Below are 21,434 nucleotides of genomic sequence, written 5' to 3'. Positions count from 1 at the left end.
GCGTAAAAATTAATTAATCGTAATGAATCGCAATTCAAACCATCTATAAAATATGCCATATTTTTCTGTAAATTATTGTTGGAATGGAAAGATAAGACGGATATATACATTCAACATATTGTACATAAGTACTGTATTTGTTTATTATAAAAATAAATCAACAAGATGGCATTAACATTATTAACATTGTGTTAAAGCGATCCATGGATAGAAAGACTTGTATTTCTTAAAAGATAAATGTTAGAACAAGTTATAGAAATTTTATATTAAAACCCCTCTTAATGTTTTCGTTTTAATAAAATTTGTAAAATTTTCAACCAAAAAATAAACTAGTAGGTCGCCATTGGCGATGTCAATAATTACACAATTCTCATGGTCATAAAATCAGTCGCACCCAAGCGCCAGCAGAGGGCAACAAAACTCCAAAAAAACACAAGTAACATGACTGCACATGACCCTGCGCTGTCATTTTAATCTGTTTGAGCGGGGCATGTGCATTAATTGTAGTGCTGCAACAATTAATCGATTAACTCGAGTATTCGATTAGAAAAAAAAGATTCGAATTAAATTTTGCTGTTTCGAGTATTCGTTTAATTATTGTGCCCTTGTCATGGTTTATTTTGAAAGTGTTTGCAATCAATTTTATTGATTTGAGTGGATACACTACCCTCTAGTCTGCCTCATTGCACATGGCTGAATCCAGCTGCTCCATGTTAAGATCAAAATAAGCTAAGTTTTTGTTTGCACTAATGTTTTTTTAATGCATTTGTAATTTAGTTTATGGGTATTTAGCCATTTTTGTGGGAATATGTGTCCGAACCATTTGAAGCTAGTGGACTTTTGCAATGTAAGTTAGCCAATTGTTCTTTTGTTGTACATAGATCCTTATTTAATTGTTTTTTTATACCGTTCGAGGCTCAGCTCAGCTATTTTAATTTTTCATGTTACTTCTCCGATTACTCGATTATTCGACAAACTAGTTCATCGATTAATCGACTACTAAAATAATCGATAGCAGCAGCCCTTATTAATTGCGTCAAATATTTTAACGTGATTAATTGAAAAAATTAATTACCACCCGTTAACGCGATAATTATGACAGCCCTAAAAATAACGTGACACCAGAACCAGTATAGTAACTTTATAAAGAGTGTGTGACAATTTTACGTGCTTAAGTGACTACTTACTCCCACTCAATCAAATTTCCATTGTTTTATCACCACGTCCATTGCGTTATTAGCAGAAAATACCCATTCACCAAATGAAAACATTCAAACAATATGAACAGTTTACGCTTACCTTTGTAGAGTGAAATACTTGAATAATGAGTATGAAAGACTCAGGATGACCAAAGTGCTAAAAGAATAGCAAAACAGTCAGTTTATACTTATTTCGTTTATTGCTTTCCATCTTGACATACAGTAAGTCATCATTCTTGCTCACAAGAAGAGTTTGCTTTACTCGAATACATATGTTTTAATGCTTTAGTAGGTTTGTACACCGAGTTGAAATTCAACATGGTCTGTTTCGTGTCAAATGGCTGAAGTCAGATTTGTGTCGCAGGACCCGACGTAATTACATTTGTTTTTGAGGAACGTCAAACCCAGACATGACTTACCCATCTGTATTGCAAGCAAACATTCAAGATTCGACAACAGAACACGCATACAAACTTTAAATCCGTTTGTAATTGGAAAATAATCTAAATCCAGAACTGGAGTCTGTAGCTAGAGGCTACAATTTGAACAGAGACATTACACCAGTCAATAAATAGTGCACTGGTCCACTCTATACTGACGTCGCTTCGTCTTTGGCATGTCTGCCGCGGTGTGGATATGTGTACGTTTATCTGGTCTGAACACTTAATTAGAAGTACAACACTTGCACATAAAGAGCTCTGACAAGGCACATAGTCACTACAGCTACACACAGATAGAGCGACAATTATTCCTTACCTGGATAATAGCTAGTGTCATGAATCCATACATATGGAACATTTATTGCTAAAACAAGACTGCACTCGGCGTAAATTAGAACAGCTTTGTAGAATATTATAAATGTCACATTTACAGTAGAAATATTTGCTTTGCATAAAATGTTTCGCGTCACTAAAATAACATTTTTGTCCACCACACGCACACACACAATAAAATAATACAGACAGTATAAAAATAGGTGCAACTAACTGGTTTCACTTATATTTTACCCTCTACAACAACATTTGGCTGGTGTTGTTTTGTGTGCGGGAGTCTGCTGTGCGTGTTGTCGGCTTTAAAACACAGCAGGAACCGCCAAAAAGTACAGTGAAACACTCAAAAGCTTTAAAAAAAAAAACAGAATCCAATTAGTAAATAGGCCAAGAAAGTAAAAACACCCAAAAGGTACAACGAATAATCCCATTGTTATGTGATAGCCCAAGGTTAAATGTGCATTTGTTGTGCACTTGTTGCACATTTGCTTTAATTTTTGTTGCCTACAAGCAAAACAAAACAAAACAAAAACATGTTATTGGGCATATTTTTGTAACAGAAACAAAAATATAAAAGTTGTGCTTTGGTGGTATATTTTTTCAGAAATAAGCAAAAACAGTGATCCCTCGTTTTTCGCGGTTAAGGGGGACCAGAACCCGTCGAAATAAGTGGAAAAACCGCAAAGTAGACCCCCCCCCCCAAAAAAATGTTCTGTTCAATCACTTTTTTTTCTCCCAAATTAAAAAAAAAAAAAAAAAAAAAAAACTTGAATGTACATATTTATTTTAATAAGTGGTTTTTAAGCACTTCAAATGTAATAATTATGATACGTTTTAAACATGTTTCTGTCCTACCGAATTATTTTTAAACAAGAAAGTAGAAAAATGCTTGGCTTTACTAAATGCTTAAATGACTGAGTCCACTCAAATCCGCTCAAGCTGCTCACTTACACACAATGAGCTGCCACAGCAACTGTTTAACCAGTTAAACGATGATTAATGCATTCGGCGCTGTGAAGTTCACCTCTGGCAAGATCAAACCCTAATGTCTGTCAATCATTGTTGACTTCTGTATGACACAAAAACATCCATTCATAAATCATAGACTTCATAATGGTATTGAGGGGTCTGATCGGTCATGCACTGCGCCTCGCATTCAAGTAAGAGGCCGCCCACATCAAGAGGAGCTATTCACAAACACAAGCACGCAGTGACCTAATGCCGGATTTCTGTTGAAAAAGTACGAAAGATGTACCGCATACAAACAGGAAGGATCATCTCAGGAGGGATTTGTCCGAGGATTCAAGGTAATTAGATTTTTCATGCCATGCATGCATTTTGAAACATTGTGAAAAAAAAAACCCAATAAAATCAATTAAGAATTTGTGGATTTAAGCATTTATTCACAAGAATTTTCACCGGAAACTCTCCGTTTACATAAGGCGGCCGCTACCTACATTCACTAACAGACTAGCATTGTATTTCGACGTATTTATGTAAAATAAATGCTAACTGCATGGTTTTTATTAAGGGTGTCAACAATAATCGATGCATCCCGATGCGGGGCATGGACGATTCGATTCGTTGCGGGCAACAAGCCGAATCGATTCAGTGCATTTTAAAATATCTAAGTACAGTGGTACCTCTACATACGATCACTTCGACACACGATCTTTTCGACATCCGGCGTAAAATTTGAGCCGCCATTTGTTTCTACATCCGAGGAGTTGCTCGAAATACGACGACATGACAGCACTGCAAACGAACGCACGGTGGATTTTCTTGTGTGAGAAATCAACAGTTTTCAAAAAAAGTTGATACAGTTGGAGAAACAAGGAAAAAAGTGATGCTTACCTTTGAAATGAAGATGCAAGTTATAGAAAAATATGAGCTTGGGGTGCGCGTCCCTGAACTGGCTCAACAATACAGCTCCATGGTCCTCTTCCGACCACCGTTCGCCACTATTTATAAGTTAAGGTGACAATTATTATTGTGGTAACATTGCCAAGGAAATCGCCAGCTTCGTCACGTTTTTATCATCTATTTAAGAACTTATCCAACACAAAACGCCCATTGTCTTAAGCAGTTGACTGCTCTCAAGAAAACGAAAGTATTATCTCTACCGCACCTCACTGAGACGTCAGCTTCGCGGTGCGTTCAGGGACAGTAAAAAGTGTCCGCCATATTAGAGTCCGATTCGTTACATTATTTACAGGAATAATTATTAATTATTCTTCTTATTATTATATTATTCTGAATTATTTATTTATAACTTATTTGTTTTTCTATGTTTAATTGCCATTTGTAACAGTGCCAGCAGTATTTATTAAGAATTTAGTGTATGTTTTTAGGCTTTGGAACGAATTAATGGAATTATAATGTATTCCTATGGGAAAATCCTGCTCGACATACGACCATTTCGACTTACAAACAAGGTCCTGGAACGAATTAAATTCGTATGTAGAGGTACCACTGTACATTCAAAAATCTTTGGTTTGGATTTGGTTTCCCCCTTTTTTTTAAAAAAAAGTATATATCTGAAAGTATACTATTTTCATTTGACCTCAACCAGGAATGACACAAAAGCCAATAAAAAGTTGTTTAATGTCTGGCCGCTTGTGTTGCCTCATTATTCACGAAAAATATGCTTTGCTTTAGAATTTTAATGCATCGTGATGCATTGCCGAATTGAACCGAATCGAATCGTGATCCTCTGTATCGAATCGAATCGTGGCCCTCCGAATCGTAATCGAATCGAATCGTGAGGGCAGTGCCGATGCACACCTCTAGTAAATATTGTCAGTTTATGGCAATGTTTTGAACTACCAATATGCTATGCTTGTGCTGTGTTTCACCAGTCAGTAAAATGACATTTCTGTATCTGTACACGAGCCGTTTTCTTGTATTCTTCTATTTATTGGTGCTAAAATTAGGGTGCGCGTTATTAACGGGTACAATAATTTCCCCTAGATTTTACAAGTACATTTGGGGTGCGCCTTATATTCAGGAAATTACGGTAGTTTCGTTGAGAAGGTAAATCGTTTTTGCTGTTGCTCGTGAACTACATTTTCACACAAATGCACATCGAGGTACCATTTAGCTTAGCAAGGAGAGGTATGAGAGTCATTTATAAAGTGTGCAAGAGCAGGGGTCACTATCTGCCGGTCTGCGGCCCGGCAAATAGTGGCCAATAGCGGCAAATACAGAAATAATAATTTAATAATGACCGCATTCTGGCCGAATTAACCCTGTGCCCCTGCTTAACACACCAATATCTCTGTCTATTCTAGATATAATACTACGGGATAGATTACAATGTTGTCATAGAAGTCCATTGATTGGACTGCTACAAATACATCTTGTTTGTGTATATAATACATCTATGTGCGCATGTCCTCGATAATAACATATTACTAGGCCGCGGGCGCAGCACATTTGTTCCCGGAAATAATTAGCCCCCACACGAGCGAAGATAACTGGAAAACAGACGTCTTTGGAGATATTTTTACGGCGAAAAGGATATTTTTAAGGCGAAAAGGGCACCTGACGAGCCTACAACCTCGAAGACCCACGAACTGCGAAGGAGTGGATTCGTGACCCGTTTGTGAATAAACAGAGAGATCGCAAATGACGGGGACCTTATTAAATGTACATTCGAGACAACAACTCCACCGAGGTTCTGGATTAAAGTCATTCTGGAATATCCTGACATCGCGCCAAGAACATTGAAAACCCTGCTACAATTTCCAACATCGTATCTTTGTGAAGCGGGCTTCTTAATTAATGTTCAACGACAATGTGCAGCTTACATGGCAGGATGAATCTGAGGAGAACTTTTCTACAAGTCCTTCCATGATCAAACGTAAGTTAATATTCCTTTCTTTCAAGAAAGTTTGTAATTTTTACTGTGTAATCGCTGCATTTGCGCATTTTGCGGCTATGTTTAACGTTACGCGCACGCGCAGAACCGCATCGTTGCAATTTTTGATGGGTTGCAAAATTTGTCAGAACACCGGTCCGTGAAAAAAAAAGACCCAAATAACACCGGTCCGTGGTGCAAAAAAGGTTGGGGACCCCTGTCCTAGAGCTTGTGAAACTTTAATAAAGCAAACTTATCAAGGTTTCATCGGCCGCGATTTGTGTACATCCGTCCGCCAAAATGGCCCGCCCCTCTCGCCACCTCATGAATATTTTTTTCTAGATCCGCCCCTGGTTATGTGCTGGTTTAATAGTTAACTTAAACTAGGAGTGACAAATAAGCAACTTGACAAAAGCAAAAAAACAAATAATTTTGCCGTACAAAATAAGACTCCCCTGTTTTAACAGTGAGTATGTTTTGATATGTTTGTGTTTAAGTGTGATTCAGAATATTTAATTTGATTACCTATTTAAAATAGGTTAAGTATGCATTCCCCACAACAAATAGGATTTCCCAATACAAGCAGTCAGACATGCATTTCCTAAATTTCTCTTTTAAGGTTTCACTGTACTTTGGCAGAACCTTTTATTTATACATGATAGCATCACACGCAGTGATGCCTTCCGCTTGAGTAAACATTCATAATTAAAATCATCGATCAAAACTTTGACAGTAGCGATAATGAGGTTTCAGAAAAAACATTATCGCCGCCTTTTGACAAACATTCCGTGACCGCAGTCAGAAATCCTTATAAGATTCCTGAGTCATGTAATTGAAATTTCAGTCATAAATTTAAACACAATATAGGGAGAAGAAGCAACATTTAATACTACTAATAATAATTACTAGGATTCGTATAGATAAGAAATTATGCTAGCAAAGTGCTTACTGTACAGTACAGACTTCATATGGCCTCTGATGTAGTTTTTACACAACATTACACATTGAAAGATCACAGTAGATATACCTGCGTTAATATTTAACCTACATATATAAGAAAGACGTTTCTGATGGAAACAAGTGACGACATTTAAGCAGCACTGTTCTCTTAAAAGAGAAAAAACCCTTACAATATGATTGTATGACCTATGATGTATATGTCGAATTCTGTTTAGTTCTTTCGGAGTACCTCATTTTTGGTTTTTCGACAATGACACACGATTTTTGAGACATGGATATTTCCTGAATGGCGCTGGTGTATTTGAAATACTACCGTCAAACACTGTGCTGGGCTGCTCACTGTGTGAGCAATTTATGTGCAGTTCGGAGACGGACTAAAAATGGTGGCTGAAATTAAAATAAGCACTCAAAGATCCCCACCAGGGAGGCCCATTCCTTTGGCATCAGAGGTGCAAATGTTAAACAAAATGAAGTCACTACATTGGGCAGAATATCGCGTAAGTCACGGCGCTTTGCCCTGGCAACTTGACGGCCCGCATTGGTGGTGCTCACCTGCTGTGCTGAAGTTGGCACAGAAAAGTGGACTGTTTTTACAGTATGTTGTTGCCCCTGTTGTTGTTTGTGTGTCATGTAGGATGAAATTATCACAAGAAGGTCTCTGTGGTGGAACTCTCTCCTGGTGTGTCAGGGCTGATGTCCACTCTAACGCAGGCCGCCTTCTCCCGGCTGTTAAAATGCAGGGAAAGTGGATAGAAGACAAGATGAGACAGTGCACGAGTTTAAAGGGATCCACGGATAGAAAGACTTGTAGTTCTTAAAAGATAAATGTTAGTACAAGTTATTATAATTTGATATTGAAACCCTTTTGATTTTTTGTTTTTTTTTATATAATTTGCAAAATTGTTTTAACTAATAGGTAGCCATTATTGTTGACGTCACTGGGCCACGCTGCCAGAATTCAACCTGTCACTCTTAAAAAAAAAAAAAAAAAAAACTCTAACTCATTTGCTCCCAAAAACGTATACAAATGTTCCATTTTTAATTGTTTCAGTGTCCCAAAGACTTTTACGTTTTTTTTTATTTTATTTTATTTTTTTTTTACAAGAGACATCTCTGGGTTCTGATTCAATTTAGCTCCAAAGCACATAGCTGAAAATCCATTTTAAAGCTATAAAACTGTCCACTGGAGGGCAGTAGTGCATTTGGTAAGACCCGCAACCCGATTTAACGACAACGAACGGTCGGGCCGCACGGCTGGGGCGTTGGCGGAAGACAACCGAATGGATGCCCAGGCGGCGGACGACCGAGCAGAACAACCTAGAGGACACCCGGGATGCCAGGCGCTGGACGACGGAGCAGAACAACCGGGACCACCAGTGCAGCGGACGATGCCGTTGAGTCCGTGCTGCTCGCCGAGCAGACCCCACAGAGACTCATAAAAATCCATCGGTAAGACTTTATAATAACTATCCGTTTTACTAGTTAATAGATCATTATAAATGATTTATTTTTGATTTCTGAAGTATTTCTTAACAGTTTGTTAAGCATTTTCCGGGTGTTCCAATATGGTTGACCCCATTCTAAATGCCCATGCTAATTGATGGATCTTAATAAAACTATATACACTTTATGTTGAAGGTCATACGTTTTATTGGTTGAATATATAAAGAAAAGTACAAATATTTGTTGGTTCTATGGCAGATTTTCATAAATGTGCAACATAAGCGCTGCCTGCAAAATGCCTTATCAAAATGCCTTTTCTTTTGAAGTGAACGGCATTTCTTAACCTGAATAGAAATGCCAAACGTTACACTTAAAAACTTGAAACGTTTCTACACAAACTGTGTTTCAGGTTAAGAACACCCTGTAAATGCTTAACAAACTGTTAACAAATACTTCACAAATCAACAATAAATCATTTATCAACAGTTTACTAATGATCTATTAACTAGTAAAACGGATAGTTATTATAAAGTGTTACCAATCAATCTTTATGAGACATGCGGCGATGAGGGAAAAGTTTACCCGGCTGTCGCGGCCACAACAGCGTCATCTCTCAGTTATGTGTAAATAAATTGTTACTTTGCTATCAAAAGCTCTATTTGTCCTGTTGTTTATGTTATTTTGTAAAAGGAAAACATTCAGTTGTTTGGGATGTAACTAAAGCAAAAAATAGCTGTGTTAAAGAAGTCAATGTTTGAAATGTATGCTTTCACAAAAAGCTCAATTTCTGTTTTTTCATCAGAAATTGGAAAATTGCTCAAACTAAGCTATTTTCTAAAGAATGGAAAAAGATATGAGCTTACTTTTTTTTTTTTTTTACTGCTGAAAGAATTTTCTGTGGGCCTTGCAAAATCAGTCAAAATCCAATAAAACGGCCGGGAGCGAAAGGGGTTGCACCGGTGAAAATGGCTGGGAGTGAATGAGTTAATTATGTAAGGTAGTGATTTAAATACGTCACAAGGTTTCAATGGCGAGTTTTACATTAATTAGGGATCAAGCAAATGAGCGCATTTGTTCCCTTGACTGATGCTGTAGTTTCTTTAATCCACAGTGGGAGAAAGAAAGGAGAGGACACAGCCATTCAGATTTGTAGCTTGGACCGCGCCGTTTATTGGCATAAGCTTCGGCAACTCTTTCACAACACACATAAGTATCATATAGTGAAAATACTACAAAACTAATGCTCATATCTCTCAAAAAATGTCACCAAGAAGAAAAGTGCTTCAATCTCTATTACAGAGGCCCTATTCTCACACAGTTAACACAGCAATGCAAAGAGAACTGGCATTCACAATCAAAAAAACTTTCTCAGACTTTGGTCAAACTATATTTCAACATTTTAGCAACTCCTTTAGCTCAACAAATACACTAGATGGCAATATTTAGTCACAATACATAAACTATGATGCTGGGAGCCATTTTCAGGAGACAAAACAACACTCAGATGAATGTGAATCACAATAGACCCCGTCTAAAAAACAACAACAACAAAAAAACAAGGAGCTACGGCGTCAGTCGAGGGACAAAACGCACTCATTGGCTTGATGTCTTATTAATATAAAACTCTCTATTGACACCTTGTGGTGTATTTAAATAACTATCTCACATAGTTAGAGTGACTGAAGTACGGCAGCGTGGCACTGTGACGTCATCGCCTTGCGATGTCAATAACAAAGCTGAGCTATTAGTTAATTTTTGATTTAAAATTTTACAAAATTTATTAAAACGAAAATATTAAGAGGGGTTTTAATATCAAATTATTATTACTCGTACTAACAGTCATCTTTTAAGAACTAAATGTGTTTTTATCCGTGGTTCCCTTGAAGGAAGGAGTAGAATGTGGAACAAATACTGTATACAGTGGAACCTCAAAATTAATTTTCATTGCAATTTGCAAAATATTTTTTTGCCCAAACGTTAGCTTAAACACTACAAAACTTAAATTTATCATGCACAAGGAGTACTGTACTTCAATAGGGTTTAGCAAGCAGAGGATTAGCTCTTTTTAGGACTTTAGTGCTTTTGATTTGTTCCTTTATAATGAGTAGCCTCAACCAGTACAGTATCAGGAAAACAAAACAAAAACTGTCTCAGTCAGTGTTTTCGTCCACGATGACGATAATGAAAATATTTGGTCGATGAACATTTTTTTCGTGACGATGACGAGCTAAAAACATGTCTTGGTAGACTGAAACAAAGAGACAAACGGCAGTTTTCGTCTGACGAGACGAAATAAAAATTGAAGGAACATGACCTTCTAGCGAGATTGTCGGAATCCCGGGCCGGGCCGGTGAAACCCCGACGACCCGGTCAAAAAGCCAAACTCCGCGACTTCACCTTAGGAGCAGTTTACATGGAGACTCTGCGACACCAAGACGCAATGACTATGTTGTGGAGTGGCCTCGCGTTTATATGGTGTCGGTGAAGACGGAAGGCAATGATGGAAAAATTGGGATCCTGCCTCCAAAGTGGATGGATTCGATTGCGGGGGCCGATGGGGGCTTGCTCTGCATCCATATCAATGGAACACTCCCGCGCCGATAACATAAGCACTCGCACACGTCACATTGGGCGTGCGCAGCGACAGCAAATGGCGGAACGTCGGATTTACTGTTTTAATAATATTTTCAATTTAAATATGTTGAATGTTTCTATATTTGTGCATTTTGGAGCAAAATAAAAATGCCATTGCTTGAAGTGGGCGGGCATGTTGTCTTCCGGGCTGAGGAGGTTGTTGGGGTCAAAGTGCATCATTCGCTGTCGCCTTGTAAATCTGCACTGCCCGGAAAAATCTGATTTCTTTTCAATTTAGCTTTTTTTTTTTTTTTTTTAAATAGCTTTTTTTTTAATATGTTCAGTGTGTTTATACCTGTCTAACATGCATCAAGAAATGCTACATTTACATTTTGTTCCTGGGGGGCATAGCTGCTCCGTTTGCTCTAAGCGAAAATTTAAATTTTCCACCTCAGTTTTTAAGCCTGTTTCTTATAATCTTACAGTTTGTTCAGCCAGTGGGGTAAAGAGGTGATGAGTTCTGAAGTCTTGGCTGCCAGTACTGTATGTACTCTTTACGTTCTTAAGGGGTCCCTCACATTTCTCACATTCCGGTCAAGGTCTGACACGCTTTTCACATTCTGTCAAGGCTTTGTACAGATTAAATATGGATGCCAAGAAGCTTTGGGGCACATCTGTCCCCACAGCAGACTCGAACGAAGCTCCGCTGCTGATTTTTATACACTCTCCTATACTGTGCATGCAACGAGGTACCATATACGCAGGGAAATTGCTACTATACAACCTAGCTTACTGTGACAATCTTTAAAAATAGAAATTTTAATGTTAACAGCATAATGTTGTGGGAAAACAAGATAGCGTAATCTTATGTAGCTGAGCCGCCGCATAACCCCCGCCTACCTCCTGTTCCTCTGACCTGGGTGTGTGGTGAGGAGTCCGCGGACATCTGGTGGTTGGAAACAAACGATGTTAACCTATTAAACTGTGTTCAGGCAAAGAGTGAAAATTCTTACATGGGGTTTATTGTGGGGATTTTTAAAGAATAATTGATAATACGTATATTCTCTTATATAGTTTTCCACTTTAATAATTAATCACACCTACAATTAGTTCGGTATTCGCTATTTTTATGTCCCAAAAATGCAGCGAGAAATCCGTGGCTAGGAGGAGCAGCGCTCACCCCTCCCCTTCGGTTGCTGCTCCGTCTTGTGTCTGTTGGTGAAACTACTCTGTCGTTGTGCTTTAAGTAGATACAATGGCTGAAGGTAGTCAAACTACACCTGAGCTTTTTCTCCCCCCTCAAAAAAGACAAAGTCACTAATAAGGGAGTACTTCGGCTATTGAAAAGAAACAGACGGCCGCGGCTTAGAGGAGGGCCGACATCCAAGACATGCTTGCGGTGGGTTGCTGCCAGGGGAGGCAGCACCTCCAACATGATTTCAACATTTACGTGACCATCATTAGTCTCTTTACACAAAATTTAAGGTCAGTAAATGCTGTCATGAACGTTTCCCACCAGCTATGAGAGTTCACTCCAGCGTGTTTAGTGTGTCTAGCGATGTAAAGCAAATATTATAATGTAAGCTTGTTAACGAAGCAAATAAGACGGCTAACGAGTTTCTTCTCTACCATTTGTAAAGACTTCAGTCATTGTAAAGATCTGTTCAAAATGACATTTTCATAATAATGCCTGTAGTGTTTTTTCTCTATGGTGACTTTCTCTGTGTGTATAATGTGTAAATAATGATACGAGTCATATACATGTGCTCTGTCTCTTGCTCTCGCTCTCCATTAATATTCAACTAATTAATATTTATAGTAGTAGTGGTATGTGTTTTATATAAAATCAATTTGATTATATATTGTTTAAGTCCAGTTCTATATTACTAAGGGTTCTTGTCCCAATTCTGAGCAACTTGAGCTGTGGCTGTGTGTTTAGTCTATAAGTTCTATTTATTTCAATTTTATTTAAAATACTTCAGTTCATATTATTTGTTATTTATTTCAACATTATATTCATATTAATGTACCAATTTGCAATTATGTTGTGAAAAATAAACAAAATCCTATTCAATTGAATTATTTGTCAATCCCATAGATCTGAAAATAATGCATTTTAGAGCTATAATTGTAATACCGTGATGCCATAAAACTGCGGTATTTTTGCTTAACTCCTTCAGACCTAAGCATGCTGCTGAAGTACATGACATGTTTACGTCTCTAAACCAATAAATACACTGAATTTAGTTGCTATTGCCACTTCTGGGAGATGATTGGATGAAACTTTACCCATAGAAATCAAATCATGAGGTTTGGCACGCCCTCTTTGCTATTTTCGACTCTTTGAAAATGGCTGACCAAACGCAACTTCAAAAAGGATAATGTAAAGTGGTCATTTCTCATTAACCCTTGAATACCTGCAACATGAAGCAATTATCAGAGAATCACAAAATTAAAAAAAAAAAAAGGTCTTAATGAAACCTTTTTTTCCAAATTTGTTAAAAGAAAAGTCAAAATGAATGTGTAATAAGCGCTCTAATATCTATAACCCTTGCTAAATCCTGTTTTTTTTTTCTCATGGAACCTGCCGATGCAAATGCTGACTTGCATCTCGTGCTGCAATGATTAATCGATTAACTCGAGTATTCAATTAGAAAAAAATATTCGAATAAAATTTTGTTGCTTCGAGTACTCGTTTAATTAAAGTGGCGTTGTAATTGTTTATTTTGAAAGTGTTTGCATTCAGTTGCCTCATTTTACATGGCTGAATCCAACTGCTCCGTGTTAAGACCAACCTAAGTTTAAAAAAAAAAAAATTCTTGAGCTGTTTTTTATGCATTCATAATTTAGTTTATAGGTATATCTAGGTGTTGTTTTTTTTTGTGGGAATATGTGTCCGAACCATTTGTTAAGAGCATTGTAAAAAAAAAAAAAAAAAGAAAAAAAAAAAAGATAGCATTTTATAGCATTTAAGCAGAAAAATGCGGGTCTGAACGTGTTAAGGTTATCACACCGTCAAACTTTATAGTTTTAATATATCAGTATTGGGTGGCCAAAATGAGTTCTTAGCTAAATTAACTACAGTTGATAACAGTTTATTTCTGCAGACAGTTTGGCTTGGTAATGATTAACCACAGAAAATTTTTGCAATCTGAACAACTCAGAGGTTGCTCAGCGCTGTGGCTTGCGGCCGCTTAGAGAGGTTCCACTGTAAAGAGCATGCGATTCCTTCGCACATACAGAAATGAGCTGGACTGTCCTAACATGACGAGTGGGTTGATGATTACTGGTGAAGGACATGTTAGAATGTGGGACCTAGTTCACAACTTTTTTTCTTTTGCATAGCTACCTTCCACTATGCTTCACAGGTTGGTCATGTGAGTTGCCACTCGAGTTCACAGCTCTCCACGCGGAACTTTTGGCCATTTCATCAGAGATATTTACAACCAAGGGGTCAGACTTAGAACTACATGCCAAAATGCAAACACACAAACATGAAGACAGAAAAGACAGGCAGGTAGACATTCAATAAGGACTGTTTCAACAAACAAACATGCAGAAACGTGAAGTAAAGAGTAACACAAATGCACAGAATCACCGAAGCCATGTTAAATGTTAGTTGAATACGCACACAGTTAGTTTGGATTATCAGAACATTTTTAAAAAAGGGATTTAAAAAGTAGGTTTTATTAAAGTATGTTTGCAGCAACATTGTGAATGGTTAGGATGCAGTAAAGTGCATCAAATATTTTCCAGACACAGTCTTGCTACCTCTTCTTCCTGTGGGTGGCTGTGGTCTGTCACTACTCCTATTCTGTATGATCTGTTCGAAATGGACATACAGCAACATAGTTCTGACCTCGTTTTGCTCGTTAAGCCCTGAAACTATTGGAATACATCTTTTTGGCTGTTGACCTTCTATGCTGTGCAACGTTTTTTTTTTTTTTTTTTTTTTTAAACAAGTAACAGAGGAGGTGTAATACACAACGGGAAGACGATTTATTCAAGGACTTTTAATAGAGAGTGCGACTCACCTCCCTGAAACGGTCTTTTCTGGGATGTTGAGCAGGTTGGAGCCCTCGTAGCTGACCTGTAGTTGTAGCTCCTCTTCGTCCTGTAATCGAGATTCTGCTTCCTGAAAAAAACATTAGGGCTGTCAAACGTTTAAATTTTTTAATCGAGTTTATAACAGCTTAAAAATGAATTATTCGCAATTCAAATTTTTCTGTAAATTATTGTTAGGAATGGAAAGATAAGACACACGACGGACATAAACATTCAACACACTGTACATAAGTACTGTATTTGTTTATTATAACAAATCCACAAAATGGCATTAAGATTATTAACATTCTTTCTGTTAAAGGGATCCATGGATAGAAAGACTTGTAGTTCTTAAAAGATAAATTTGACTACAAGTTATAGTAATTTTATATTAAAACCCCTCTTAATATTTTCATTTTAATAAAATATGTAAAATTTTCAATCAAAAAATAAACTAATAGCTCGCCATTGTTGACGTCGCCGAGTGGAACGTCATATGGGCTCCCTGCCGTTCTTCCACAGTGTCTTTAAAAACGTAAGGTAGTGATTGAAATACACCACAAGGTGTCAATAGCGAATTTTAAATTAATTAGAGATCTAGCTAAGGCAAAGTCTGAGTAAGTTTTATGTGTATTTTGCATAGCTATTTTGATTGGGAATGCCAGTTCTTTTTGCATCTTTTTGTGAACATATTTTTTTTAGAGATAGGAATATCATTTTTTTGTGCTTTCACTAAATGATACTGTAGTGACTTAACTGTTCCGGCCAAATGCATGATGGGAAGTTGGGCAACCATGACTGTCAGTCGTGGCTGCAAATGGTATACAGTATGTTCTGTGTTGTGCTCAATTAAGCGTGTTAAGAAAAATATCGTCTCCTGCTCTGTCCAAATGCATGATGGGAAGTTGGGCAACCAAGACTGTTAGTAGTGGCTGCAAATGGTATACAGTATGTTCTACATTGTACTCAATTAAGCGTGTTAAGAAAAATATCAACTCCTGCTCCGCCCAAATGCATGATGGGAAGTTGGGCAACCAAGACTGTTAGTAGTGGCTGCAAATGGTATACAGTATGTTCTGCGTTGTATTCAGTTAAGCTTGTCAAGAAAAAGATAGTCTCCTTTCATTCTTCCCCGCGCCATTCGCCACAATACTTATATTTGTTGTGAAAGAGTTGCCAAAGCTTGAGCCAATAAAAGGCGTGGTCCAAACAACGCCTGTGTCCACTCGCATTTCCCTGCCGTTTTCCTCTCAATGTGCTAAAACAGCGTCATTGTAAACTGTTTGAGGCAATGCATGAACGGGTTATTCCGTGCATGCGTTAATTGCGTCAAATATTTTAACGTGATTAATCAAAAAATTAATTACAGCTGGGGACGCTAGTGCGCTATAATGACAGGTGGGTCTAAACGGCGGATTAGAAGACTAAATTCTCGTCATCGGTACAAATTGTTGTACATAATCGAATCGTCTCAAAATATGATTCTAATTCACATAATAATGCAATTTAAAGATTTTTTTAATGTTGTCACAGGCACTTTAATCGACTACTAAAATAATCAATAGCTGCAACCCAAGTGGTGATCTTTTTTTCCCTTTTAACTGAAGTCCATTACAACTAGACCACCACTACTACTACTACTACTACTAAACAATATGAGGACAAATGTGAACAAAATAGGAATACCAGTTTTGCACGTGCTTTCTTCTTCTTGTCATCTTCTTTCTTCTTCTTGCTTTCTGGCATCAAATCGTCTAGCCAGCTTAGCTCTCTCTTCGTGAAAAAGAAGTCAAGAAGCTTTCGGACAAACACCAGTGCAAGAACCTGTAAAGAATGAACACTTTTATGAGGAAGTTCAATTGTGCTAATAAGGATGAAAATAGCTGAAATTTCAAAAGAACAGCTACTCCCCAGGTTACGACGTCCTCGACTTACGCGATTTCGACTTTACGACGCCGAGTCTCGTCCGCCATTTTATCTCCAGTCGTTTTTTGTTGTTGTTGTTGCATAAACTTGTTCGATCTTCACTAAACGTGAAGTTGTTCAGCTTTACAGACATCAAACAAGGCAATTGTTCTTTTGGAAGCTTTTTACTTCCTTCACTTAAATTTGTAATTCTGTAACACTCTTATGTTCAAAACCGACACGCATTTTACTAATAAAACACTTGACACAAAACAATTGGTGTTCAAACTTCCGTCTAGTCTGATCAATATGTCAATTTAGTAAATTAACCAAATTTATTAACATAACAAAAGTCCGCTAGCTTAAATGCTACGAAAGCTCACGTATTTACAATTCTCATAGCAAATCGCTCACACGTAACTCCACAAACTGTAGCTTATTTACAAATGCATACACAAACATATACAGTATTAGCTGAAACAACTTACAGCCTCATTTGGGCCAAACCAGAGCACAGCTGTTCTTTATCCAAGTCAGACAAGTCTGCTCCTCAGTCATAAGGCCAGCTGACCCAACACTGTGACCAGACGGCAGTGTATCCTCCATCATTAAACAAAACTAGTGCTGCAACAATTAATCGATTAACTCGAGTATTCGATTAGAAAAAAAAAGATTCGAATTAAATTTGCTGCTTCGAGTATTCGTTTAATTATAGTGGCGTTGTAATGGTTTGTTTAGAAAATGTTTGCATTTAGTTGCATTGATTTGGGTGGATACACTGCCCTGTAGTGTGCCTCTTTTCACATGGCTGAATCCAGCTGCTGTCTGTTAAAACCAACATAAGCTAAGTTTTTGTTTGAGCAAACGTTTTTCTTTAAATGCATTTCTATTTTAGTTTATACGTACTGTATATTTAACTTTTTTGTGGGCATACATGTTTAAACCATTTGTTAAGAGCATGGTAAAAAAAAAAAGTTAGCATTTTATAGCATTTAAGCTAGCGCACTTTTGCTATGTAAGTTAGCAATTGTTTTTTGTTGTTGTACATAGATCCTCATTAAATTTTTTATAATGTTTGAGGCTCAGCTGAGGTATTTTCATTTTATATGTTCCTTATCAGATTACTTGATTATTTGAACTAAGTACTTCATTGATAAATCAACTAGTAAAATAATCGATAGCTGCAGCCCTATTTTGAACACTGCAAAAACACAACATCCTATCAGGGCTTACAATTTAGACTAACTTAAAACTTAACTAGAACTTAAAAATAGCTTGACACAAATGGAAATTCAATTGAAACACGTGGGGAAAACAGCTAACTTTTAAAGTGATGTGTGTAAGCGTAATGACATTTTTTGGTAAGAAATATAGTTTATTTACTTATTTATTTTTTATAAGATATACGTTTTTTTGAGTGTAAGCCGTGTAGTCGTTCTTTTTTTTTCTAGTCACGTCTGAGATGCAATTGTTTGCCGCTTTCAACAGTGTACATCGAAAATAAAGTCATTGATTGTCTGAAAATGGTTCAATCTTAGGTGAAATGTCTTGTTTTCTCATGTGTATTTAAAATTGCTCTTTACCTAAAAAATGTTTTATCCGATTACTCGATTAATCGATAGAATTTTCAGTCGAATACTCGATCACTAAAATATTCGGTAGCTGCAGCCCTAAACAAAACACAATACTTTTGGATAGTTATTTGGGGGACACTTAAAGGGTAAATATAGACTTACACGGAAATACGGTTAACGTCGCCAGCGTAGGAACGGAACTTGCTTATAATCTGGGGACTACCTGTATGTCTTGATTTAATTGTGACTTTATTACCATCATGGGGAAGACGACCGCTGCAGCCGAGGCCTTGATGACCCAGAGCAGTACCAGACACGTAAGCTGTACCAGCGTGAAGATATGGACTTTCCATAGCGGCACGTAGCGCAAGTAAATCAGATCAGGCTGGTGCTTCGCAGGCATGCCAAACAGCTTGATTCTGTCAAAGAACTGTGGAACAAATAAAATGAATAAGTCATACAAGCACTTGGGCCAACTTTTCAGAATTCTCAATCTGTGTTTCAGAAATTTACGAACGACTCACTTGGATGCCTTTGAGAGAGGACACACCCATGTAGAGGAAGACTCCATACAGCACTGGCATAGGAATGAACTGTAAAGAGCAGAGATGTTATCCAACATGGCACAAAGGGAATCACTAGTTGGTCTCGTCCCACCTTGAGTGCCGATGTCATGAAAACAGAACAGCCCATGAGGACAAAGATCATGAATCCTGTGACCCGCTGCTCCCTGATACCTAGGAACTTAGGCTGTTCTCCAGGAGCGGAGCAGCCAGATTCCACCTTGAGGCTGTTAACGTGCGAAATGGAGAGGACAGTTGCAGCCACGAACCACGGCAGGCCCATAATAGAGCACACGCCAAGCATTACTGACACAATGAGCAAGTCCAGGTGATAGCCACAGCCTTTCTGTAGGTTGGTCAAGGAGACACAAGTCGTCAAGTCATAATATATTTATATAGTTCTTAAAGAACCACCTTTGGTGGCTAGATGAAAAACAAATATCAAACTTTTATAATATTTACTATATTTATCAAACTCTAAAATTTTGTAATATATTTCTTCAGCTGACCACCGGAAGAACATGTATAGGGAAAATTAGAAAATGATTCTGGACATGCACATCATCTGCAGGTATAAATTGTGTATATAGGTAGTTTCAGGGTTATGAACGAGTTCTGTTCCTAGCCGTACGTATTTCTGCGTAAATCGGAATTAATCCTTTAAGTACCCCTAAATAACCCCTAAATCTCAAAACAACCATCCAAAAACATTATAGGTACTGTCGTGGCTGCTAATGCGTTTTCCCTCATGTTTGTGCGTGTGCGCCCTTCTCCGTGTGTGCAAATATATTTTTCTTCATATGTACATGCGCTCTTACTCGCGTGCGGAAGTATTACCTGCTCTATGCTTCCTACGCCAACATAAAAGCATGCATCACTAAACAAATGTCAACATCACAATCAAATACACTAGAGCTGAAACGATCACCATAATTTTTGGACTATAAGCTGCTACTTTTTCATTCCTTTTGAATCCTGCGGCTTATAGTCCAGTGCAGCTTATTTGTTGATTTATTTGGGTTAATAGGTAACACTTTATTTGAGAGCGGCGTCATAAGACTGTTATAAGACCATCATAATTATGACATGACACTATCATGGGCACAAACGAATGCTTATGTCTAGAGCTGTCTCGACTAGTCGACGTAGTCGACGTCATCGATGACGTAAATCCGTCGACGAGCACAACATGCCGTCGACGGTTAATGAAGGGTTAAAAAAATATATGCGTGGAAAGTTAGAATGTCGGATGCTCTGTGAGCAAGCGGGGAAAGCGGCACAAAGCCAAAAAAAGCGCACCAGAGTGTCCAAAACATTGACTTATTTCAAAGAAACAAAGGAGAGTACACTCTTCTGTCCTGTCTCTTCAGTGCCAAGCTTGGCTGCATATGGGGGGCCGTTAGGGACATAATTCAGGATTACCTTTCACACACACTTATCAAACGTTCTCACACACTCTATTGAAACATTTTCTGCGCACGTATAGATGTGAGATTCTCGCACGCATACATGTGATATTCACGCACACATACATACGAGACGCGTGCACGAATACATGTGAAATATTTTTTGCGCACGCATATATATGAAATCCTTGCACGCTTACATGTGAGACCCGCGCGCGCATATATATGAAATCCTTTCACGCTTACATGTGAGACCTGCGCGCGCATGTATATGAAATCCTTTCACGCTTACATGTGAGACCAGCGCGCGCGCATGTATATGAAATCCTTTCACGCTTACATGTGAGACCAGCGCGCGCGCATATATATATGAAATCCTTTCACGCTTACATGTGAGACCAGCGCGCGCGCATATATATATGAAATCCTTTCACGCTTACATGTGAGACCAGCGCGCGCGCATATATATGAAATCCTTTCACGCTTACATGTGAGACCTGCGCGCGCATGTATATGAAATCCTTTCACGCTTACATGTGAGACCAGCGCGCGCGCATGTATATGAAATCCTTTCAGGCTTACATGTGAGACCAGCGCGCGCGCATATATATGAAATCCTTTCACGCTTACATGTGAGACCAGCGCGCGCGCATATATATATGAAATCCTTTCACGCTTACATGTGAGACCAGCGCGCGCGCATATATATGAAATCCTTTCACGCTTACATGTGAGACCAGCGCGCGCGCATATATATGAAATCCTTTCACGCTTACATGTGAGACCTGCGCGCGCATATATATGAAATCCTTTCACGCTTACATGTGAGACACTCACGCGCATGAATGTGAAATCTTTGCGCTTATACATGTGAGACACTTACGCGCATACATGTGGAATACTTTTTGCGCACGCACACATGTGAAACAATATTTTGGGTGCCATGTTTGTACTACATGTCGAATCCATTTTGACTGGGAGTGGATGGAAAGGAAGATCGGATGTCTAACACTGTCATTACCAGCCGTGAAGTTAAAGCTGGCAGTATTTTCATTTCTCCTAAATGTTTCCCATTCAGAAACAGCTCTAACTGTCAACACGTTGCAAAAATGAAACCTGGATGGCTCAGGGTGCGTC

At 38.1% G+C, this 21,434-nt stretch overlaps 1 protein-coding gene across 9 annotated transcripts in view; it reads right to left on the bottom strand.

Moving 5' to 3' along the window:
- Positions 1-268: 268 nt before the first annotated feature.
- The window catches only part of LOC130910150 (sodium bicarbonate cotransporter 3-like), a 102,788-nt gene continuing 81,622 nt past the window's right edge, over positions 269-21,434 (bottom strand). For 4 of the 9 annotated variants that reach the window (XM_057827152.1, XM_057827155.1, XM_057827161.1 and 1 more), the window contains 7 exons: positions 18,986-19,237; positions 18,853-18,921; positions 18,585-18,758; positions 16,536-16,673; positions 14,840-14,940; positions 14,155-14,271; positions 270-7,514 (listed from right to left, as the gene is read on the bottom strand). In XM_057827152.1, coding sequence (XP_057683135.1) covers positions 7,433-7,514; positions 14,155-14,271; positions 14,840-14,940; positions 16,536-16,673; positions 18,585-18,758; positions 18,853-18,921; positions 18,986-19,237 — 933 coding nt within the window. In that variant the 3' untranslated portion in view covers positions 270-7,432. Of the gene's footprint in view, positions 7,515-11,705; positions 11,752-14,154; positions 14,272-14,839; positions 14,941-16,535; positions 16,674-18,584; positions 18,759-18,852; positions 18,922-18,985; positions 19,238-21,434 lie in introns of all 9 variants that reach the window. The other 5 variants (XM_057827154.1, XM_057827157.1, XM_057827159.1 and 2 more) reach the window with 5 other exon arrangements.

The sequence above is a fragment of the Corythoichthys intestinalis genome, chromosome 22 (genome assembly GCF_030265065.1).
Source record: "Corythoichthys intestinalis isolate RoL2023-P3 chromosome 22, ASM3026506v1, whole genome shotgun sequence".
NCBI classification, from domain to species: domain Eukaryota; kingdom Metazoa; phylum Chordata; class Actinopteri; order Syngnathiformes; family Syngnathidae; genus Corythoichthys; species Corythoichthys intestinalis.
The sequence above is the reverse complement of the archived record's forward strand: the minus strand, read 5'-3'. Positions and strand labels throughout refer to the sequence as shown.